The sequence below is a fragment of the Melozone crissalis genome, unplaced genomic scaffold (assembly GCF_028551555.1).
Source record: "Melozone crissalis strain CALT ecotype California unplaced genomic scaffold, PUWL_Pcris_2 ptg000066l_1, whole genome shotgun sequence".
In the NCBI taxonomy this organism is placed as follows: Eukaryota; Metazoa; Chordata; class Aves; order Passeriformes; family Passerellidae; genus Melozone; species Melozone crissalis.
Genome location: NW_026535844.1, coordinates 6,519,874 through 6,539,720, shown reverse-complemented (window position 1 = coordinate 6,539,720; position 19,847 = coordinate 6,519,874). Strand labels below are relative to the sequence as shown.

At 55.2% G+C, this 19,847-nt stretch overlaps 1 protein-coding gene and 2 pseudogenes across 1 annotated transcript; 1 reads left to right on the top strand and 2 right to left on the bottom strand.

Annotated features, from left to right (window-relative positions):
• The window catches only part of LOC128945567 (zinc finger protein 208-like), a 324,996-nt pseudogene that overhangs the window by 279,566 nt on the left and 25,583 nt on the right, over positions 1-19,847 (bottom strand).
• LOC128945474 (zinc finger protein 208-like) overlaps positions 1-19,847 on the top strand; it is a 73,075-nt pseudogene that overhangs the window by 33,775 nt on the left and 19,453 nt on the right.
• On the bottom strand, positions 13,108-16,766 carry LOC128945524 (class I histocompatibility antigen, F10 alpha chain-like). Its single transcript, XM_054289284.1, has 5 exons — positions 16,672-16,766; positions 14,886-15,175; positions 14,260-14,535; positions 13,498-13,770; positions 13,108-13,412 (listed from the first exon to the last, which is right to left on the bottom strand). The coding sequence occupies exons 1-5, from the start codon at positions 16,746-16,748 to the stop codon at positions 13,108-13,110; spliced, it is 1,221 nt and encodes a 406-aa protein (XP_054145259.1). The 5' UTR covers positions 16,749-16,766.

Here is a 19,847-nt window from a genome sequence, read left to right as displayed (position 1 = left end):
CATTGGCTGGGAAGCCTCAGCTTAATGCGTCACTGAAATGGACGCGGGAGGGAGCACTGGGAGGCACTGGGAGGGAATGGGGGGAACAGGAGGCCCCGGGGATGGGCACAAGGAGGGCTGAGGGCTCTGGGGCGATTCTTGGGAAGGTTTCGAGGGGCTCCAGGGTCATTGGGAGGGCAGGGACCGAGGGGACACGCTCTGCTCCACGCTCACCTCGGCGCTCCACAGTGATCGGGGCAGCAATCTCGTAGTTGTGCCGGCACCTGTCCACGTGAGCCCGCATCCATTATAGCCGGGTCGCTGTTCTACTTCTTGGTATTCTTCTCCCCTAAGGGGGGGAACCCCACAAAGTGCCCAACGTCGCTGTCGAACGTCAGGAACTGCTCCCGGTTGTAGATGAACCTCACCACCAACCTCACCTTCTCAGTGCCGTTAATGAAGAGACAATCGGCCTTATGCATCTACTGGAACACCCCTGTGAGTGCAGCACACAGCTCAGGGATGTGCCCCCCTCAGCACCCCCCAGCAGCACCCCCAGAGCTCCGGGGCCCAGCCCGGATCCCTACTCCGCACCCCCTGTGCCCCACGGCCGCCACGGGACGCTCCTGCCCGGGCTGCCGCTTCCTCTTTGCCGCCCTTCCCCCATTTCCCCTTCCACATCCTCTCCCCTCCCACATCCAGCCACTCCCAAATCACTTTTGGGGTCCCATTTCCCCATTTTCCGAAAAATCCCCCAGTCCTCAGCCCCCTCGGGGTCAGTTTGGGGTCCCCCTCCCCCTTTTCCCCTTCCCCACTCTCTCCCTGCCCCGTCCTCCCCCCCACCCCTCAGCCCCTCCCGCTCTCCCTTTGGGGAGTCCCTTCTCCTCCCCCTCCATTCTGGGCTCCCCCCTTCGCCCACTTTTCCCCCTTCTCCCCCCCGTCCTAGCACCTCCCGTCCCCCGCTCACTCGAGAGCTCCGCGCCCGCAGCCGGGGGGGCTCCCAGCACCACCAGTGCCACCAGCAGGGCCCCAGCTGCCGCCCCTCGCCCCATGGCCGGGGCCGGGCAGGGAGCAGCAGCCCCAAAGCAGCCGCGCTGCGCTGGGAGCGCCCGTCCGGAGCAGGGCGGGCTCGGCAGCGCCGCGCGCTCTCATTGGCTGCCGCCGCTTCTGGGCAGCGATCGGCCACAGGCTCTGCCCGGCAACCGATGAGGCAATCCAACGCCCCTTCATTGGCTAAGCCGCCTCCTGCCTGCGCTGCCATTGGCTGAGACCTTTCCGGGACGCTGCAGCCCCGGGCCGGGGGTTTTTTGGCGAAGGGGAACCTTGGGGCGCTGGGCAGGTGGGGGCGGGGATGGAGAGGCGCGGGCTGTGCTGGACCAGCCAATCAGAGCCGCTCATTTCACATTTAGCCCCTATTTTTGGGTTACTGAGCTCGTTCAGGATTTTCTGTTCCGATCCCTTGGTCCCGCTGTCCTGGTTTGAAAAGGAAGTGAGTTTGTTGGGATACTGTGGTCAAACCAATCAGGGCTCAGATTTGAATATTGGCGCCTGGTGTGGCCCCTGAGGACATGGATTCACCTCTGAGAACACAGGGGGTTAAAAGCAGAGAGCTCCCAGGGGAAGCTCTCTTGGTTCCGGTGGGTGAAAGGTTCAGAGCTGCCCTGCCCGGCTGCGGGCTGGGTGCGGGAGGGGAAGCCATGCGGCCGGGTGAGGGGAGCCGGGCCTTGGACAGAGAAGGGAGGTGAAGGCCCCTGCAGGATGGAAGGGTGGAGGAGCACTGACAGGCATCGGGCAGCGGCCACAGAGAGGGAGAGAGCCGGTGTCTGTGCCTGTGCCACCTTGAAATTTGCCATCTTGTGCTGGCAGCACAGCCGAGAAGGAGAAGGGGTGCAGAGAGAAGGTGCCCGGCAGGGCCAGCGTGGGAGTTCTGGGCAGGCAGAGCCCGAGATTTTAACCCTTTTCTTGGATGATGGAAACCTTACAAATGCTGATCCTCCTGGAGCTGAATGAGAAGATAGGGATGAAATAGGAGAAAATGGGCAAGTGTGATCAAAGTCCATGCAAATGAAAGATGTCAGAAGAAGTTGAGAAGAATCCTAGGAGGGAGGAGATGATGGAGTGACCTTTGGCTGGACTTTTCTTGCATAGCCATGGACAGAACCATTTTTCCTGTGACACAGAGACTGCATTTAGGGGGAGGCAATGGCTCGGAGCCAAGAGAGTGCAGTGATGTGATGTGAAAGAGTGGCATGAACAGAGATGGATGAGGAGGGTGGTGGTGCCCTCTGCCTTCAGTGAGGAAGATCTTTGTTCTTGAGACCCCTCGGCCCCAGGGGGTGAATTTGGGAGGGAGAGGTGTCCCAAAAGTGAGAGACTGTGCTCATTTTTGGAACTGGGCAAAGCATCCTTAAAAGGGGAACCCCAGAAGCAGCTCTGGTCCATGTGCAGTGCTGAGAGCACTGGGCATGGAAGGAAGATGTCACCATGAGAAATGATCTCCGGGCGGTGCCACGTGTGACACGGAAACACAAGAGGTCTCAACTGTGTTTCCTGGGGAAGCCTGTGGCCAAGAGGGACTCCTCTCTCCTTGATGAACTGAGAGTTTATTATCTGAGGGGTGGTGATGGACTGAGAGTTGATTATATGAGGGGTGGCAACTGGATTGAGAATCCAATGTTTGATTTCATTGTGCTGTGGTGGAAATTTGTAGGAGGAGGAGGAATGTTTTGGAAGATTTTCATTCTGAGTTTTGTGTGTGTTCCTTTTTACATACAGTTGTAGGTTAATAAAGTTTTTTTTTATTCATTTCTAGGCTGGAGCCTCTTTGCTGTATTTCTGGTCCCATCTCACAGCAGACACTGGGGAGAATATATTTTCATGGGGACACTGGCATTATGCCAGCATCAAACCATGACAAAGTCATGTTCCCCAGAATCCACTTATTATAAGTTATTCACCATGCATTGATCAGTTTAAAAACAGGGGAGTTGTGGAGTGCCCCTGTTCCTAAGGGACAGGAATTTGGTCTCACCCTGCTTGTGTTGCTGAGAACTCCTCCCTCGCCCCGAACCCCAACTCCCCCCAGGATCCCCTATAAAAACCCCCTGCCCTGCCTTTGCCTGGTCCTTCATCCCCATCCTGCCCCTCCTGCCCGGGGGTCAGGAATGGATTCTGGAGCTTTCTGGAACCAGGACCCTTCTCGTTTGTTCCCCTGCCCGGTGCCGGCAGCTGCGCCCTCCCTGGGCATGATGAGCCCAGCTGAAACACCCCGCAACAGCAGGGACCCCAAAATCACCCTAAATTCCCCAAACTCCGGTCAGGGACCATGAAATTACCCCAAATATCCCAAAACTCCAGTCAGGGACCATGAAATTACCCCAAAATATCACAAAAATACCTCAAAAAGCTCAAATTCCACTCAGGGATCCCAAAATGACACAAAAATACCCCAAAATCCAGTCAGGAGTCCCAAAATCCTCGAAAATCAGGGCAGGGACCCCAAAATGACCCTAAAATTTGGTCAGTGAGCTAAAATTACCCCATAATTACACTAAAATCCCAACAGGAACCCCAAAATTACCCCAAATCCCCCCTGAATCCAGTTAAGGACCCCAAAATTACCCGAGAATATCTCAAAATCTAGTCAAGGATCCCCAAACCCCCAAATTACCCCAAATGCAGTCAGGGACCCCAAAATGACCCCAAATACCCCGCAAATTGCCTCAAATCCAGTCAGGACACCCCAAACTCCCCCAAAATCAGCCCAGACCTCCCCCCCCCAAATTCAGTAATGAACTCACAAATCCAGTCAAGGACCCCCCAAACCCCACCCCAGATCCCCTCATGACCCCAGTTCTCTGTCAGGACCCTACAATCTCCCTCAGGACCCCCAGTTCCCCCTAAAACTCCTCAGGATCCCTCACATCCCCTCACGACCCCTCACACCCACTCAAGAACCACCATTTCCCCTCAGAACCCTCCAAAACCCCCCAAATCCCCTCAGGACCCCAAACCCACCTACATCCCCTCTCAACCCTCCTCCCTCAGGACTCCCAAAAATCCCCCCCAGATCCCCTCACAACCCCTCAGGAACCCAGTCCCCCTCAGGACCCCAATTCTCCCTCAGGATCACCCCAACCCCCCTGGGACCTCCTCGGAGCCCTCCTCATCGCCCCTCCCCCTCTCCCCGCTCCCGGTGCTGACCGCGGTCGCTGTCGCCCACCCCGCGCTGCCGGGGGGGGTCCCGGGGCTCCCTCGGCGCCCCCAGATTCCCGCCCCGCCCCCCCCGCGGCCTCAGCCCCGCTTCGCCGCCGCTGGGCCCCATCGGGACCACAATGCCCACAATGCACCGCGATTCTACCGGAAGCGGCCGCCACTAGGGGAACTCCGCCAATACTTCTGCAAGGCGCGGCTTCTGATTGGTGTGCGCCGCATTTGTCGCTTCTCGCCAGAGGTCTCTCTCGCAAGAGAAGCAGCGCGGCAATGTTTGTTGAGGGCAACTCTGTGGGCTCGTCGGAGCGCTTCGCGTTCCTTCATAAATGGAGCCGGGAACAGCGGAATCCGCCTGGAAATGCCGGGATGGAGCCTAAATCCCCTGGGGATGGAGCCTAAATCCCCTGGGGTTCAACCAAAGCGCCCAAGTCCTGGAGCTTTCCATGGACAGGGGCGGTACTGCGGCGGCGCGAGGGCGGGTGACGTCACATCGCCGCGCCCCTTTCCGGCCCCTCCTGAGGAGGCTCCGCCTTTTCCCGGCGCCGACCCCGGGGCCGGTTCTGGGCCGGGACCGGAGCAGGTTCCGGGGCTCCTTCGCCACCGGAGCGCCCTGAAAGTGTCCCCAAGGTGTCCCCAAGGTGTCCGCAGTGAGCATGGAGCCCCAAGAGGTGCGACAGGAGGGGGAGAGGAGGGGAAACGTGGGGTGGTGAAAGGGGGCAGTGAGGAAGGGGAGAGGATACGGGGGCTGGCGGGGGGTGGCAGAGGGGACAGCAGAGGGTGGCAGAGGGGACAGCAGTGGGGGCAGGAGGGTGGCAGAGGCTACGAGGGAAGTGGCAGGGGTGGCAGCGGGAACAATGGAGGGACAGACGGGCAGCAGAGCCCTCCAGGGAGGGGCAAAATGACCCCTCGGGGCAGGAGGCCACCCCAGGAGCCGTAAGTGGCCACCACCAGGTCCCTGACACCTCCCCTGTCCCCTCCCCAGCTGTCCCCAGCCCTGCTGCAGCCACAGGTCACCGTGGTGGCCATCCTGGGTGAGCTGCTGGCCAACATGCCCTCGCTGGACGAGATGCTGCTGCTCGGGTCTGCAGCGAGCCTGTACTGGGACCTGGAGGATTTCACCAGGGATCTCTGGACCACCCTGTACTGCATTGAGGGCACCTGGTGGCACTGCAATGTCACCTCCAATGATGGTGACCCTGTCACCGCCCTGAGCCGAGCCCTGGCCACCTACAAGAGTACCCCAGGGACCACCTGGGACTGTGTGACAATGGCAGCCATTGAGTCCTACCGGTCGGTGTCTGTGCTTGTGGACAGGTGGGCCCAGCTAGCCAGGGCGGCCATCAAGCTCCACAACACCTGCAGGGAGGTGGTCACTGTGGTGGCCGACAGGGCGGCCTCTGCCACCACCTGGGCCAGGGAGCTGCAGGACGAGGTTGCCCGTTATGGGACAGCTCAGGAAAACATGGTGGAGGTGGGTCAAGCACTGGGTGGGGAGGAGGGGGCCGAGGTGAGGAGGGAGGCCAGGGTGGCTGCCAGCGGGGCAACAAGGGCCACCATGGTGAGACAGCGGGTGGAGGTGGCTCTGGGGCTGCTGGAGCGCTTGGTGGCCGTGTGTGACGAAGCCACTGCGTTCCCCCGGGAGCTGCAGCCCCTGCTCTGGGATACTAAGGCTGCCCTGGAAGGGACAAATGAGGCATCCCCTGATGTCCCCAAGGACTTGGTGGCCAAGGTGGCCGTGGCTGAGTGGCTGTGGGAGGCCAACGCCCGCCTGGTCAAGGATCACCTGGTGGGGACACTTCAGGACATCATCGACTTCTGTTTTACTGATGGTCCTGTCAGCCTCAGTGCCTGTGAAGTGGCTGAGCGGTGCCAAAGAGCCCTCGAGGACATCCCAAGGCTCCTTCGACCCCCGGAGCCTCCCCAAGGTGTCCCCAAGGTGTCAGCAGTGAGCATGGAACCACAAGAGGTGCAACATGGGGGAGCGGTGGGGGACAGAGAGTACACTGGGGGGACAGGGGGCTGGTGGGGGGTGGCAGTAGGGACAAGACGCTGACAAGGGGATGGAGGGGCAAAGGGGACCCCTCGGGGGCACAGGGGCCACTGCAGGAGGCCGCAAGTGCCACCAGGTCCCTGTCACCTGTCCTGTCCCCTCCACAGATGCAGGTGCTGGTGGCCGTGGTGGCCACCCTGGGTGAGGTGGTGGCCACCCTGACTGGGCCACACAGGGGCAAGTTCCTACAAAAGTCCCCAAACTCCCTGCATGAGGACCTGAGGAGATTCACCCAGAGCCTCCGTGCAATCGTGAACCAGAGCTGTGTCACCTCCCTGGGCCACTGTGGTGTCCCCTCCCTGGGCCGGGCCCTGGTTGCATTCTGTGCCACCCTCGGGACCACCTGGGCCAATGTGAGGACCGCGGCCAGCGCCTGGCGGGAGTTGGTGGCCAGGGTCGTGGACAGCTGGGACTGGCTGGCCAGGGAGGCCACCAAGCTCCGTGAGAAGGTGGTCATGAACCAGCAGCTGATGGTGGCCCTGGATAAGGAGGAGGTGACCTTGGAAATGGCCACGCACGGTGCCCAGGTGGTGGCAGCCACCAATGAGGCCATGGGAGAGGCTGTGCCAGACACCAGGAGGGGACATTGGGCAGAGGTGGCCCTGGGGCTGCTGCAGCGCTTGGTGGCCACATGTGACAGAGCCACCTTGTTCTACTGGAACATCAAGCGGCGGCTCAGGGACATCGAGGCCATCCTGTAGGGACAAACGAGGCGTCCCCTGATGTCATCCAGGCCTTGATGGACAAAGTGGTCAAGTTTGATTGGCTGTGGGGGGCCAGCACTTGCCTTGCCAAGGATCACCTGCTGAGGACACTTGGGGACATCCACAACCTCCTCTTGAGTTCCTGCGGTGACCATGGTGGCCCCAGTGGCCCCGGCAGCCGCGCAGTGGCTGAACAGTGCCAAAAAGCCATCGAGGACATCCCAAGGCTGCTGTGTGGACAGTGATGTCACCACTGTGATGTTAATTGGGCAGTGACATCACTGGAGAGACCTGTGGAAACTTGAGTGCCACCAGCTTCTCGAGTGCCACCAAGAGCTCCTCAAGTGCCACCAGTTCTTTGTGTCACCAAGAGCCCTCAAGTGCCATCAGATCCTTGAGTGCCACCAAGAGCTCCTCAAGCGCCACCAGCTCCCCAAGTGCCACCAGCTCCTTGTGTCACCAAGAGCCCCTCAAGTGCCACCTGCCTGGGACAGAACTGATGCCACTGGGCTAGTGGTAGTGCCATGTCTCTGGTGCCTCCTCTGCTGTGTCCCCGTGTCCCTGCAGAGGGGACACAAGGGGTAGGAGGAGGGGACAGGGGGTCGCAAAGCAACAGAGGGGACAGCAGGGCCCTCCAGGGAAAGTGCCACCAGATCCCTGACACCTCCCCTGTCCTCTGCCCACGTGTCCCCTCCACAGCTGCAGGCACTGGTGGATGTGGTGGCCACCCTGGGCAAGGTGGTGGCCACCGTGACCAGGCCATACATGGCCAAGTGCCTGCGCGAGTCCCCTGACTCCCTGCATGAGGACCTGGAGAACTTCACCCGGAGCCTCTGTAGGACCCAGAACCACAGCAGTGTCCCCTCCCTGGGCCGGGCCCTGGCCACCCTCAGGGCCTCCCCTGAGACCACCTGTGCTGCTCTAAGAGCTGTGACCAGTGCCTGGCAGGAGTTGTGGACAGCTGAGACTGGCTGGCCAGAGAGGCCACCGAGCTCCATGCCACCTGCAGGGAGGTGGCCACAGCTGAGGCCACTGTTGTAGCCACCACCACCCTCAAGGCCAGGAACTGGCAGGACATGGCCGCCTCCTTGGGGATGGCTCAGGAAAAGATGGTGGAGCTGCCACAGGCCCTTGAGAGGGAGGAGGGGGCCTCGGCAATGGCTGCGCTCAAGGCCCGGATGGTGGCAGCCTCCAACGAGGTGCTGGTGGACACCGTGGCCATGGGAGAGACTGTGGTGGCTGAGAGCCAGGCATTGATAGCCACCAGGAAGGGACAGGAGGTGGAGGAGGCCCTGGGGCTGCTGGAGCGCTTGGTGGCCGTGTGTGACGAAGCCACCACGTTCCCCTGGGAGGTGCAGCACCTGCTCAAGGACATCATAGACACCACAGAGGTGACAAAGGAGGAGTTCCCCGATGTCCCCAAAGCTTTGCCAGCCAAGGTGTCCATGGCCAAGTCGCTGTGGGAGTCCAACACCCGCCTGGCAAAGGATCACCTGCTGGGGGCACATGATGACATCAACAACATCTTCAGTTGTGATTCTTACAGCTCCAGTGCCCATGTGGTGACCGAGAAGTGCCAAAAAGCCATCGAGGACATCCCGAAGCTGCTGCAGGGATGGTGATGTCACTGCTGTGACATCTTCATGGCAGTGACATCATCAGGGGCATTGCTGCTGTCACCTGTGCCCTCCCCGTGCAGTATTTGAGATAAATCTGGGGAATTTTCTGGGAATTTTCATTGATACTGCCCCAAATCCTGATGGGAATTCCTGGGATGACCTTACTGGGGACACTCTGGGCACACTCAGGGACAGGGGTGAATGAGTCCCCTCAGCAGCTTCCAGCTTTCCACTGTGCATGCAGCAGAGCCGGGATATAAATGACAATTTAATAATTGGCTTTTGCAGTTCTTTATTGGCTTCTGCACTTTTGTATTGCCTTTTGCACATTTGTATTGCCTTTTGCACATTGTTATTAATCACCAGTAATTTGATACGGTATTTGATACTGATATTGATTATCGATGATTCCTTGTAGCTGCTGGTTGGTGCAACGTAATCTGTCAGTTCAGGTCTGCACCATACAGCCTATTAATAAATTAATTATTTAATTTCATAATATCCTTTATATAAATCAGCCTGGGCTGATCTGAACTCTGTGTCAGACACATTATTGACCCCATTGAGAGGTGAGTGGTCAATAAAGCCATCCCAATGTTCCTTGAGGGGAGCACAGCCAGGGAGCTGCTTCAGGGCGCTGTCACTGAGATATTTCCCCTTGAAAACCCTGGGTGGAATGCAAATACACCCAAGCAGATAGCAAAGCTAAAATGATATCAAAGCATCGTGGTATGTGGGTTAAAATATGGGGTCTCTAAAGCTGTAAATTGGTCAAAGCTTCATCAAGTGAGGCAAAATTATGATGAATCACCCACTGATTTTTGAACAGGTGAAGAGATCTGCCATCAAATATACTGATCTAGATCCTGAATCAGCTGATGGTAAAGCACACCTGGTTTTGTTTTGTGTGGGTCAGGCTTCAAATGACATAAGAAAAGATAAAGGGAGTTGAAGACATGGATAAACTGCTGGAGGTTGCCTGGAAGGTGTTTTCAGACAGGGGCCCAACTGAAAGAGTTAATCCCAGCCTAGCAAGAAGGCAACTCGGGAAAAGTCACACAAGAAAGCTTCCCCTGTGGAGAAGGCTCAGAGTGCATCCTCTAAGAAATGGGGGCATTGCAAAAAGGACTGTCCAGTGCTGAAAGAAAAATCATCAGTCCCTGTTGTAGCAGCAGTCCCCAGTGGGGAATAATGAGCATTGACTCCATGATTGCAGCAGGCTGATCAATTGCTTTGTTATACCATACTTTACCACTAAGAACAACCCATGGTCCTTGCCAGACAGTCACAACACACATGTGGATCCAATTGGTCAATCAAGCCAAACAACCATCGCCAGTGGCCAGTTGTTCTGGTTTGAAAGCAAAACCAGTGAGAGACTCCAAGTCAGAAATAAAAGTTTTTACAAAAAGGGAAAAAAACCCAAAATACATGAAACACAAAAGAAAAAAATATATAAATGTATAATGCACATAATAATGTATATAAAAGATATATAGATGTATAGATATATTGATATATATAAAATACAGAATGAAACCTTACACACAGATCTCATTTAAAATTAGGTCTCTTTGAGGTACACAAGGGGTTTCCCCATCCTTCTGCATTACCCACCCAGAGTAACCAGGTCCTTGAGCAAAAACGTTGGTGCCCTACCTTGGGCGCCAAAATTATGTTCTGGTTTGAAAGCAAAACCAATGAGACTCCAAGTCAGAAATACAATTTATTAGGAAAAGGAAAAAAAACCCAAAAGACATGCAATAATACAAAATAAAACTACTGACAGAGTCAGAATATGTCCTGACACCCTGCTGGTTAGGGCAGTGGTAGCAGTTCAGATGAAATGGTCTTGTTGAAGTGGGGATCCTGTAGAGAAGATCTGGCAGCTCTTGTTCTCTGGAAACCAGTGGGTAAGGGCTGCCTGTTCTGTCCCAAAGCCCAGGTTGTATCCAGGTGGGGATGCTGAGCTCCTCCACCCTGGGTGGAGCATCTCCCAATGGGCTGATATCCTTCTGAGTCATGATTGGTCCTTGATTGCCCATCAAACAGAAATGGCTCCTGGAGGGAGTTACCTCTGAGTCATGGGGCAAGGGATTGAGGGGCCTATTAACAGGAGATAAGGAAAAAACAATGCCTCTGCTGGTCTGAACAGCTCTTAAGGGTGGGAATAGAATAAATCTTTATGTTTTAACCTAGGACATAATCCACCCCTTATCCTATTGCCATCTATACCCAAACCAATACTCTGTTACAGTTATACATATCTATAATGCAAAATGAAACTTTATACACAGTTCTCACTTAAATATAGGTCTCCCGGTGGTACACAAGGGGTTTCCCCATACTTCTGCATTACCCACTGTGTGGAACCAGGTTCTTGAGAAAAAACCTTGCTGCCCCACTTTGGGTGCCAAAATTATGTTCTGGTTAGAAAGCAAAACCAGTGAGATTCCAAGCCAGAAATAAAATTTATTAGGAAATGGGAAAAAAACCAAAAATACATGCAATAGTACAAAATGAAACCACTGAGAGAGTCAGAATAAAACCTGACACCCTGCTAGTTAGGGTGGTGGTGGCAGTCCAGATGAAACGGTCTTGTTGAAGTGGTGATCCCGTAGAAAAGATCTGGCAGCTCTTGTCCTCTGGAAACCAGTGGGTAAGGGCTGCCTGTTCTGTCCCAAAGCCCAGATTATATCCAGGTGGGGATGCTGAGCTCCTCCCCACTGGGCGGAGCATCTCCCAATGGGCTGATATCCTTCTGAGTCATGATTGGTCCTTGATTGCCCATCAAACAGAAATGGCTCCTGGAGGGAGTTATCTCTGAGTCATGGGGCAAGGCATTGATGGACCCATACAGTAAGGGTGTGATAGCTCTGAATTCGTGTGCTTGCCTTCCAGTGGAAGTTAAAAATCCATGAATTCCTCACCTTATTAACCTGTAAAGCAAACCAGACAACAGCCTTGGTTATAGGACCCATGTTTAGATGAGGGCGTGTGAATGGGACAAATACAGCCATGGTCACATGCCCCCCAAACCAGGGCAAGCTGGACCACATGGTGACACCTAACAAGGTTTCTATATCAGCACACAAAATTAGATTACTCAAGAACTGTTATCCCCTTTTTGTTTCTATGCCCTTAAGCTTCACGTTGGGCACCAAAATCTGTCTTGGTTTGGAAAGACAGGAGTCTGCTAAGGAAGGCAGGAGCCTCCCCTGAAATGGAGAATGTAAACCCTCCCCACCCCTCCAAATTGCTATAAATTTGGAATTAAGAGACCCTCAGGCAAAAATATGGGAGCAGGAAATAACAGTTCTTTACTAGGCAAGAAAATAAAAAGATAAAATAAACAATGCAGGGCACTAGAACAACACTGACAGAGTCAGAACACCGCCTGACACCCTGTTGGCCAGGCTGTTGGTAGCAGTCCCATTGGAAATGTGGCTGTAGTCCTCCTGGAGCGTCAGGTGTGGTTCTGTTGGAGCAGGGATCCTGTAGAAAGGTGCAGTCTTCCTCTAAGATCCAGTGGAAGGAGAGGCAGCTGCTGTTCCTCTGGGGATGCAGTGGAGAAAGCCATGCTGGTGGTCCAGAACCTCAAGATTATATCCAGGTAGGAATGTTTGGCTCTCCCCTCTGGGCGGAGCATCTCACACTGGGATGCTGTAGTTCTTATCAGTCAGGCAGTGACATTCAATAGCCTGTTATCAACAGATATCTCCCCGGTTGTAGAAGAGATAAGGAAAACTGCCTACTTAACAGAAAACAACTGCCATACAGATGGTAAATAGAATACAATTTGCGTGACAATCCAGGACATTGCCCAAAGCAGGATTTATTGCCCCAAGTAGATTTATTGCCCAAAGCAGGATAATTTCACACCAGAACTAAAGCATTGTAAATATTTGTGGTTCTTGCCTTTAAAACACTGGGAAATGGAAAACTGGAAATTGATCCATTAGAAAGACCTGTGGGGTGGGTGGGAGCAGCAGGATCAGCTCTGGTGGCAGCTCTCAGCTTTCCTGGGAAGAGGGAAAGGGCCAGATCCAGCTCCATGGATCACTCAGGCAGTGATTCCTGCCAGGATGAGAGAGGGTCACGGTGTCACCCTGTCCCTGTCCCCATTCCACAGGCTGGCCTGGCTGGAGCCCATGGAGAGCAGGAGCTGCTCCAGAATCCCACAGGATCCCACTCCAATCCTGCTCCAATCCTGCTCCATCCATCCCACCCGATCCAGAATTGGAATCCTTCCCTGATCTCACTCTATCCATCCTGGACCGATCCTGCTCCATCCATCCCACCTAATCCTGCTCCAGAATCCAGCCCCAGTCCCACTCTACAATTCCACTTGATCCCACTCTGGACGGACTCCTGCCCTGTTCCATAATCCCTCCCTGATCCCAGTCCATCCATCCTGCCCCAGTCCCCCTCTGGAATCCCACCCTGATCCTGCTCCATACCTGTGCTGAAGCTGTTGGTTCCCATGTCCCTTCCTGCAGAAAGAGAAGATCCGTGAGACTCCAGCACGGATCACACACTGGGATTAACCCCAGGATCCATCCCGGGATCCACACAGAGGGGATCCAGAGCTGGATCCACCACTGGAACTCACCAGCTGCCGGGTTGTATCCATTCCTGTCTCTCCTCCCTGTGGAAACAAAGTGGGATCAGCATTGGTGGCACAGGATTCCCAGAACAGTGCCGGGTGGATCCGTGTCCCTTCCCGACCCCCATCCCGTGTGTTACCGGATTGGAGCTTCCAGACGCCGAATCTGATGAGGAGGATGAGCATGACAGCGATGACAGACACAGTGACCATCATGGTGAGATTCCCCCCAGATGTCGGCTCTGAGAAACGCGGGATAGTGAGAAGGGGAAAGGGAATCCCCATTTGGGAATTCCAAATTCCCAATCCCCACATTCCCAGCCTCACCCCAAGCGAAGATCCCGGGCTCCGGCATTCCGGGATGCTCCACCCTGCACCGGTACTGCTCCCGCTCCTCCGGCAGCGCCTCGATCCTGGCCCAGGTGTGGAAGGTGCCGTCACTGCTGGGAACGATCCCGCCCCACTCCGTCTCCTGATCCAAGGTTTCACCCCCCTTCATCCAGCTGACTGCGATGGTGTTGGGGTAGAATCCATACGCATGGCAGGACAGGATCAGCGTCCCGTGTTCCTCTCTTCCGGACACGTGGACATCAGGGGGCTCTGGAATGGGATAATGGTAACGGACATCCATGGAATTCCAATTGGAATAGGATGGGAGTGAGCTGTACCTATGAAATTCCCACAGAAATGGGATGACAGTGAGATCTGACTAGAGAATTCCCACTGCAGTGGGATGAGAGTGAGATCTGCCATCGAATTCCATGGGAATGGGATGAGAGTGAGATCTGCCAATGGAATTTCCAAGGGAATGGGATGGGGGTAAGATCTGCCCATGGAATTCCATGGGAATAGGATGGGAGTGAGCTCTACTCATGGAATTCTCACTGCAATGGGTTGAGAGGGAGATCTGCCCAGGGAATTTCATGGGAATGGGATGGGGGTGAGTTGTACCTATTGAATTTCCACTCCATAGAATTCCATGGGAATGGGATGGGAGTGAGATCTAGCCATGGAATTCCCACAGGAGTTACTGTGTTCCAAAGTGCTCCATTCCCAAATCTCAAATTCCCACAGGAATTCTGCTCCCACCTTTGCGCTCCAGCTCCTTCTGTCCGTATCCAACGTATTTCTTGAGCCCTTCCGGGCAGACATGCTTCAGGTAATTCATCCGCGCCTCAATCACAGTCCCATCCTGTTCCCAGCACCTCCTGGTGACCTCAGCAATGGTGTTGGCTGCCATCAATCTCCCAGATTCCAGGTCAAAGGAGAGATGATCCCACCCATTGCAGCCAATCCTTAAGGATCCGCGGATGCTCCCGTCGGACAGGAGTTCACAGCCATAAACTACCAACCTTGTGTGGAGATCTGGGGAGATTGTACTCACAAAGACCCATGGAATTGTGTCCCAGCCCTACAGAGCCCCATTCCAGCCCCATGGAGCCCCAGAGTCTGATGGAGACTCACAGAACCTCATCCCAGCCCCTTGGAGCCCCATGGATCCACATTCCAACCCCATGGATCCCATCCCAGCCCCATGGATCACAAGACATTCCATCCCAGCTAATAGATCCCTGTTTCAGCCCCTTGGAGCCCTGTGAATCCACATCTGAGACCTACAGATCCCATCCCAGCCCTATGGATCCTTACCCCAGCCCTACAGATACCATCCCAACCCCACAGATCCCATCCCAGCTCCACAGCTCCCCCCCACTCACCCCTGCTCTGGTTGTACCGCTCCTGCAGTGTCTCCAGGTTCCTGGCACCCACATGCTGCCATGCCACAGCATGCTGGGTCTGCCTCTCCCAATATCCCGGCTCGGCTCCATCCTTTATCCACTGTGTCAGCGGCTCCACCCGGCCCTGCTCACTGTCGTAGCGTGTGAAGGGGATCCCATCCAGGTATCCAGGGATCATGTACTGGGGCATCCCTGGGCTGGGCTCTGACATCGCCATGTACAGGTAACGCAGGGAGTGGAGAACTGGGGGGACACGGAGATTTGGGGGGGTTGAGGGGATCATGGATCAATGAAAGGGGAACTGGGAGAGCTGGGAAGGGGTTTGGGATCCTGGGGCCAAGGAAAGGGTGTGCAGGGTGGGAGAGGTGGGATGGACAGGAAAGGGCCTGCAGGCGGTTCTGGTGTCCAGGAATGGGGGCTCAGGGGTTATGGGAGAGGAGGTGCAGGGACTGGGAAAGTGGGATGGGGGTTCCAGGGGATCCCTGTGCCAAAGAAAGGGGGTCCAGGGGTCCCTAGTGCCGAGGAAAGGGGTCACAGGGTGGAGAGAGCTGGGAATGGGAGGCTCAGGGGTCCTTGATGCAGAGGAAAGGGGGGGCTGGGGCCTGAGAAAAGCAGGAATGGGGGTCCAGGGGGTCTCAGGGACAAGGAAAAGGGGGGGACTGGGGAAAGCAGGACAAAGGAGAAAGGGGGTGCAGGGGGGGGCCAGTGCCCAGGACTGAAAATTCAGGAGGTGTCCCAGAGCCCAGAATCCCCCCTGGAACCTCCACAACCACCCAGGGACCTTCCTGGACCCCATGGGGACGTCCAAGGATCAGGAAGCGGAACCAGGAGAGCCTGGAAGGGTCCAAGGTCCAATGAAGGGACTGGGAGAGGCAGGATGGGGGATCCAGGGGGTCCCTGTGCCCACCAAAGGGGGTCCAAGGGTCCCCGGTGTTGAGGGAAATGGGGTCTGGGAGCTGGGAAAGGCAGAAATGGGGCTCCAGGGAGTCCCTGGTCACGGAAAGGGGGGTCTGGGGCTCGGAGAGGCAGGCGGACGCAGCTTGGGAGACGGGAAAGAGAAAAGACGGAGGGAACGCCGGGGGAGGGGACGGGGGAAACGGGGAATTCCAGGGAGTTCATCTGGATCCCCCCTGCGACCCCCTGAGACCCCAGGGACCCTCTGGGACCCCGTTTCAGGAAGCGGTGGGAGTGGAAAACGGGAGGAACATGGAAAGTTGGGAGATCTGGGGGAATCTAAAGGTCAAGGAAATGGTCCAGAGGGTCTGGGGTCTGGGAAGGGCGGGATGCCCGAAAAGGGGGGCAGAGGGATCCCAGAGCACTGACGGGGGTGTGGGGGGATCCTAGTCCCGGATAAGGGGGTGAAGGGGGGTCCTGGTGCCCAGAAATGGAGATTCAGAGCTGACCCAGTGCCCAGGAATGGGGGTTCAGGGGAGTTCCCGTGCCGCGATTTGGGGTTCAAAGGAATCCTGATCCCCAGGAATGGGTGATCCGGTGGGTCTCGGGGCCAGATAAGGAGGCGCAGGGGGTCCCGCTGCCAAGAAATGAACGTTCACGGGGGTCCCCGAGCCCAGGAATGGGGTTCAGGGGGGTCCCGGTACCAGATAAGGGGAACAGGGGGTCCCGGTACGGAAGGAGGGGATGGAGGGGGTCACAGGACCCAAAATGGGGCTATGGGGATTCCTGTGCCCGGTAACAGAAGTTCAGGAGGGTCCTGGGGCCCAGAAATGGAAGTTCAGGGGGTTCCCGGTTTCGGGGTTCCCACTCACCTTTGGTCGCGCCCCCCGGGTCCCCCAGGAGCCCCAGGAGCCCCCAGAGCAGCCCCAAACCCAGCGCTGGAGCCATGGCGCTGCTCGGCTGCGGCCCCGCCCCAGCCATGGCCAGGCTCCCTGAGCCGCATCCGGCCCCGCCATTGGCCCCGCTTTTTACTGCTCGCCAATGGCAGCCCGATCTGTCAGTGACGTCACCGGTCACCGGGCAGATCCCGGTCTCGCAGGTTGGGACGCGGAAGCGAAAGGGACCGAGGAGGGCGGGGCGGGGACGGGGGAATTGCAGAGAATCCCTCTGGAACCCTCTGGATCCCCGCTGCGACCGCCCTGGAGCCTTCTGAGAACCACCTGGGAACCCCTGGGAACCCCCTTAAGGAAGAGCCTGGAGGGGAGAACTGGGGGGATCCGGAAATTTGGGACATCTGGGGGTACAAAGGTGAAGGAAAAGGGCGGGTCTGGGGTCTGGGAAGGGCGAGAGGGCCTGGCAGGGGTGTAGGGGGTCCCAGAACACGTGAAGGGGGTCCAGGAGGGGTCCCAGTCCCGGATAAGGGGGTGCAGCGAGGTCCCCCTGCCCAGGAACGGAGGTTCGGGGGGTCCTTGTGCCCAGGAATGGGGGGTGAGGGCAATGGGGGTTCCAGGGGGTCCCTGTGCCCAGGAAAGGGGGTGCAGGGCCCCCGGTGTTGAGGAAGGTGATGGGTGGAGGCTGGGGAAGGCAGGAGGGGGGGGGTCCAGGAAAAGGGGGTGCGGGGGGGCATTGGGGCTGGATAAGGGGGTGCAGGGGGATCCCCGGGCTGGATGAGGGGAAGCAGGGGGATCCTGGTGATGGATAAGGGGGTGCAGGGGGGCCCTGTGCTGGATAAGTGTTTCATTCTTGTTGTTATTCATATTTCTCAAGTCCCATACTGTAGCAAGCTGTTTTCTCTGCAGCACAGTTCTTCATGTGTCTTCTCAGGGGCTCCTCCTGGGCTCTCGACCCACCCCTTTTATCCCAGCTGTCTTTACAAGCCACAGCTGCTGCCCAACTAAGGACTACGCAGCTGTGACTCATTTAGAATAGCTAGGACCCACTTATCTAATACATAGGACTCTCACTACATTTCAGTTGTTGTATTCTTATTGCTGTTATAACAATACATATATTCACAGATAAGATATATCCACAGATAAGGGGGTGCAGGGGGGTCCCTGTGCCTGAGAATGGAGGCTTTGGGAAGGTTCCAGTCCCGGATGTGGGGGTGAACAGGGGTCCTGGTGTTGAATAAGGGCATGCAATGGGGTCCTGGTACCCTGGAATGGGGGTTCAGGGGGAGTCCCTTCCTGGGAATCAGGGTTTGGGGGCGTCCCGGTGCTAGATAAGGGCCTGGCTGGGATCCAGTGCAGGGGGTCCTCGTTCACTGGAATGGGGGACTCAGGGGGGTCCTGATCCTGTTCAGGGTGTGAAAAACAAAATTCACTGCTTAGAGTTTTTAGAAGTTTAATAATAATAGTAAGAGTAATAGTAATAGTAGTAATAATAATAAGAAGAAGAATAACAATAACAATAATAATAATAATCCAGAAAAGGACGATATTTCCCCCCCCTCCCATGCGCTGGAGTGCTCTTGGCCAACAGCCAAAGAACACAGGGGTGTACACAGACAATGTTATCTTTATACTGTTACACTGCTGAGATATCTGCACATTCATGTGTTTCATGCATTATTCAAAAATTCTTGTGAACTTTCCGATGTTTTGGGAAGTTCTTTCTTTGACTTCTTCACACTCCAGCTTATCTACACAACATCCTGTGTGTCAGGTCAATATATTTTATTTATTTTTGTGTCTCCATCCTGCTGTTTCACATCCTCTGATAAGGATTCAGTATGGCCTCCCTAATTTTAACATGGTATTGTCTAATTGTCCTCTGGTGCTCTGCTTTGTGTCACAGTTATCTTATTACTTGGACAGGCTGGTCAGTGGATGGCCTTACACTGTTTTTAGTTACACAAAAGCCTTTTTCACATCTTATGTTTTGCTAAGTCCTATTGAATCATGATTTTAAAGGGTTAGGATTTTAGCTGAGTGTTAGAACCAATTCATATTGAAGTTAGATACACCAATGTTAGGTTAATGATTATTGGATGCTTAAGATAAAGCTAATTGTTATATTATGAGCTCATTTGTAGAAAGAAGTGGAGCAAGTGAACCATTATAGGAACATATTGAAACCAGTAGAACAATGCCCAGCACCTGGACTCCATGTTAATCCATCACAAAGCAGGGGGCCTTGGATTGTGCCAGAGGGTCACAGGGACCTGACCAAGACCTTCCTGACTTCATCCCTGGGACCACTGGCCCAGTTTGAGACCACTGACCCAATTCAAGAGAAGAATTGCGCACGCGTGAAGGACTAATAACCTCATTTTAATACAACGCGGGGATGGGAGGTGCTGGGGTTATGTATATGTATTATTTTGGCAAATAAATAGAAGGCAAAAATCCTTGTGTGGTGCGGTCACGCATTTTGAGAATGATTCCCCTGTGCTGCCCACCGGTATAATAAACATACAACTTTCTAACTTTTGACTAGTTAGAGAGACTTTGTCCATGATCTTCAGTTTTAATGATTCAGTTAGCAAGCCAGCCAGGAGGAGGCTCTGCTGAGCTGTGAGACCAGCTCAGGTCATGGACCCCCTTGGTGCACCCTGTGGAGAAATGGCTACATGACAGAGGTCACGTAGACATTCGCTTGTTAGCCGACCAGGAGCTGGGAAAGTACCGAACACAGCTAGTTGGAGTTTTTGCACCTGCAAGATAGCGTGTCCTTGGGCCTAGCTGGGTATGATAACGAGTGGACAGAGAGACGTGGGAAATAGAGAATGCAGGCCCAAAGGAATGAGGAAGAGCTGATGGTATAGTTTAACCAATACTTCGCTTGGCTTACAGAATATTCATAAGCTTATTACTTGCTGTATAAGTGTCTGATGCTCTCTTCAATAAACGGAACTTGCTGTTGACTCATATTGAGCCCCGAGTTTTCCCTGCACCTGACAAATGGCTCATCCCCGACAAAGGCTGCATTCTGCAACAGCACCCCCAGGTTATTCCTGGAAGAGTGGGCTCTGCTGCACAGACTGTTCATCCAGCAGCAGACAAGGACCCCTGACTACTAAAACTTCAGACAAAATGGTATGTT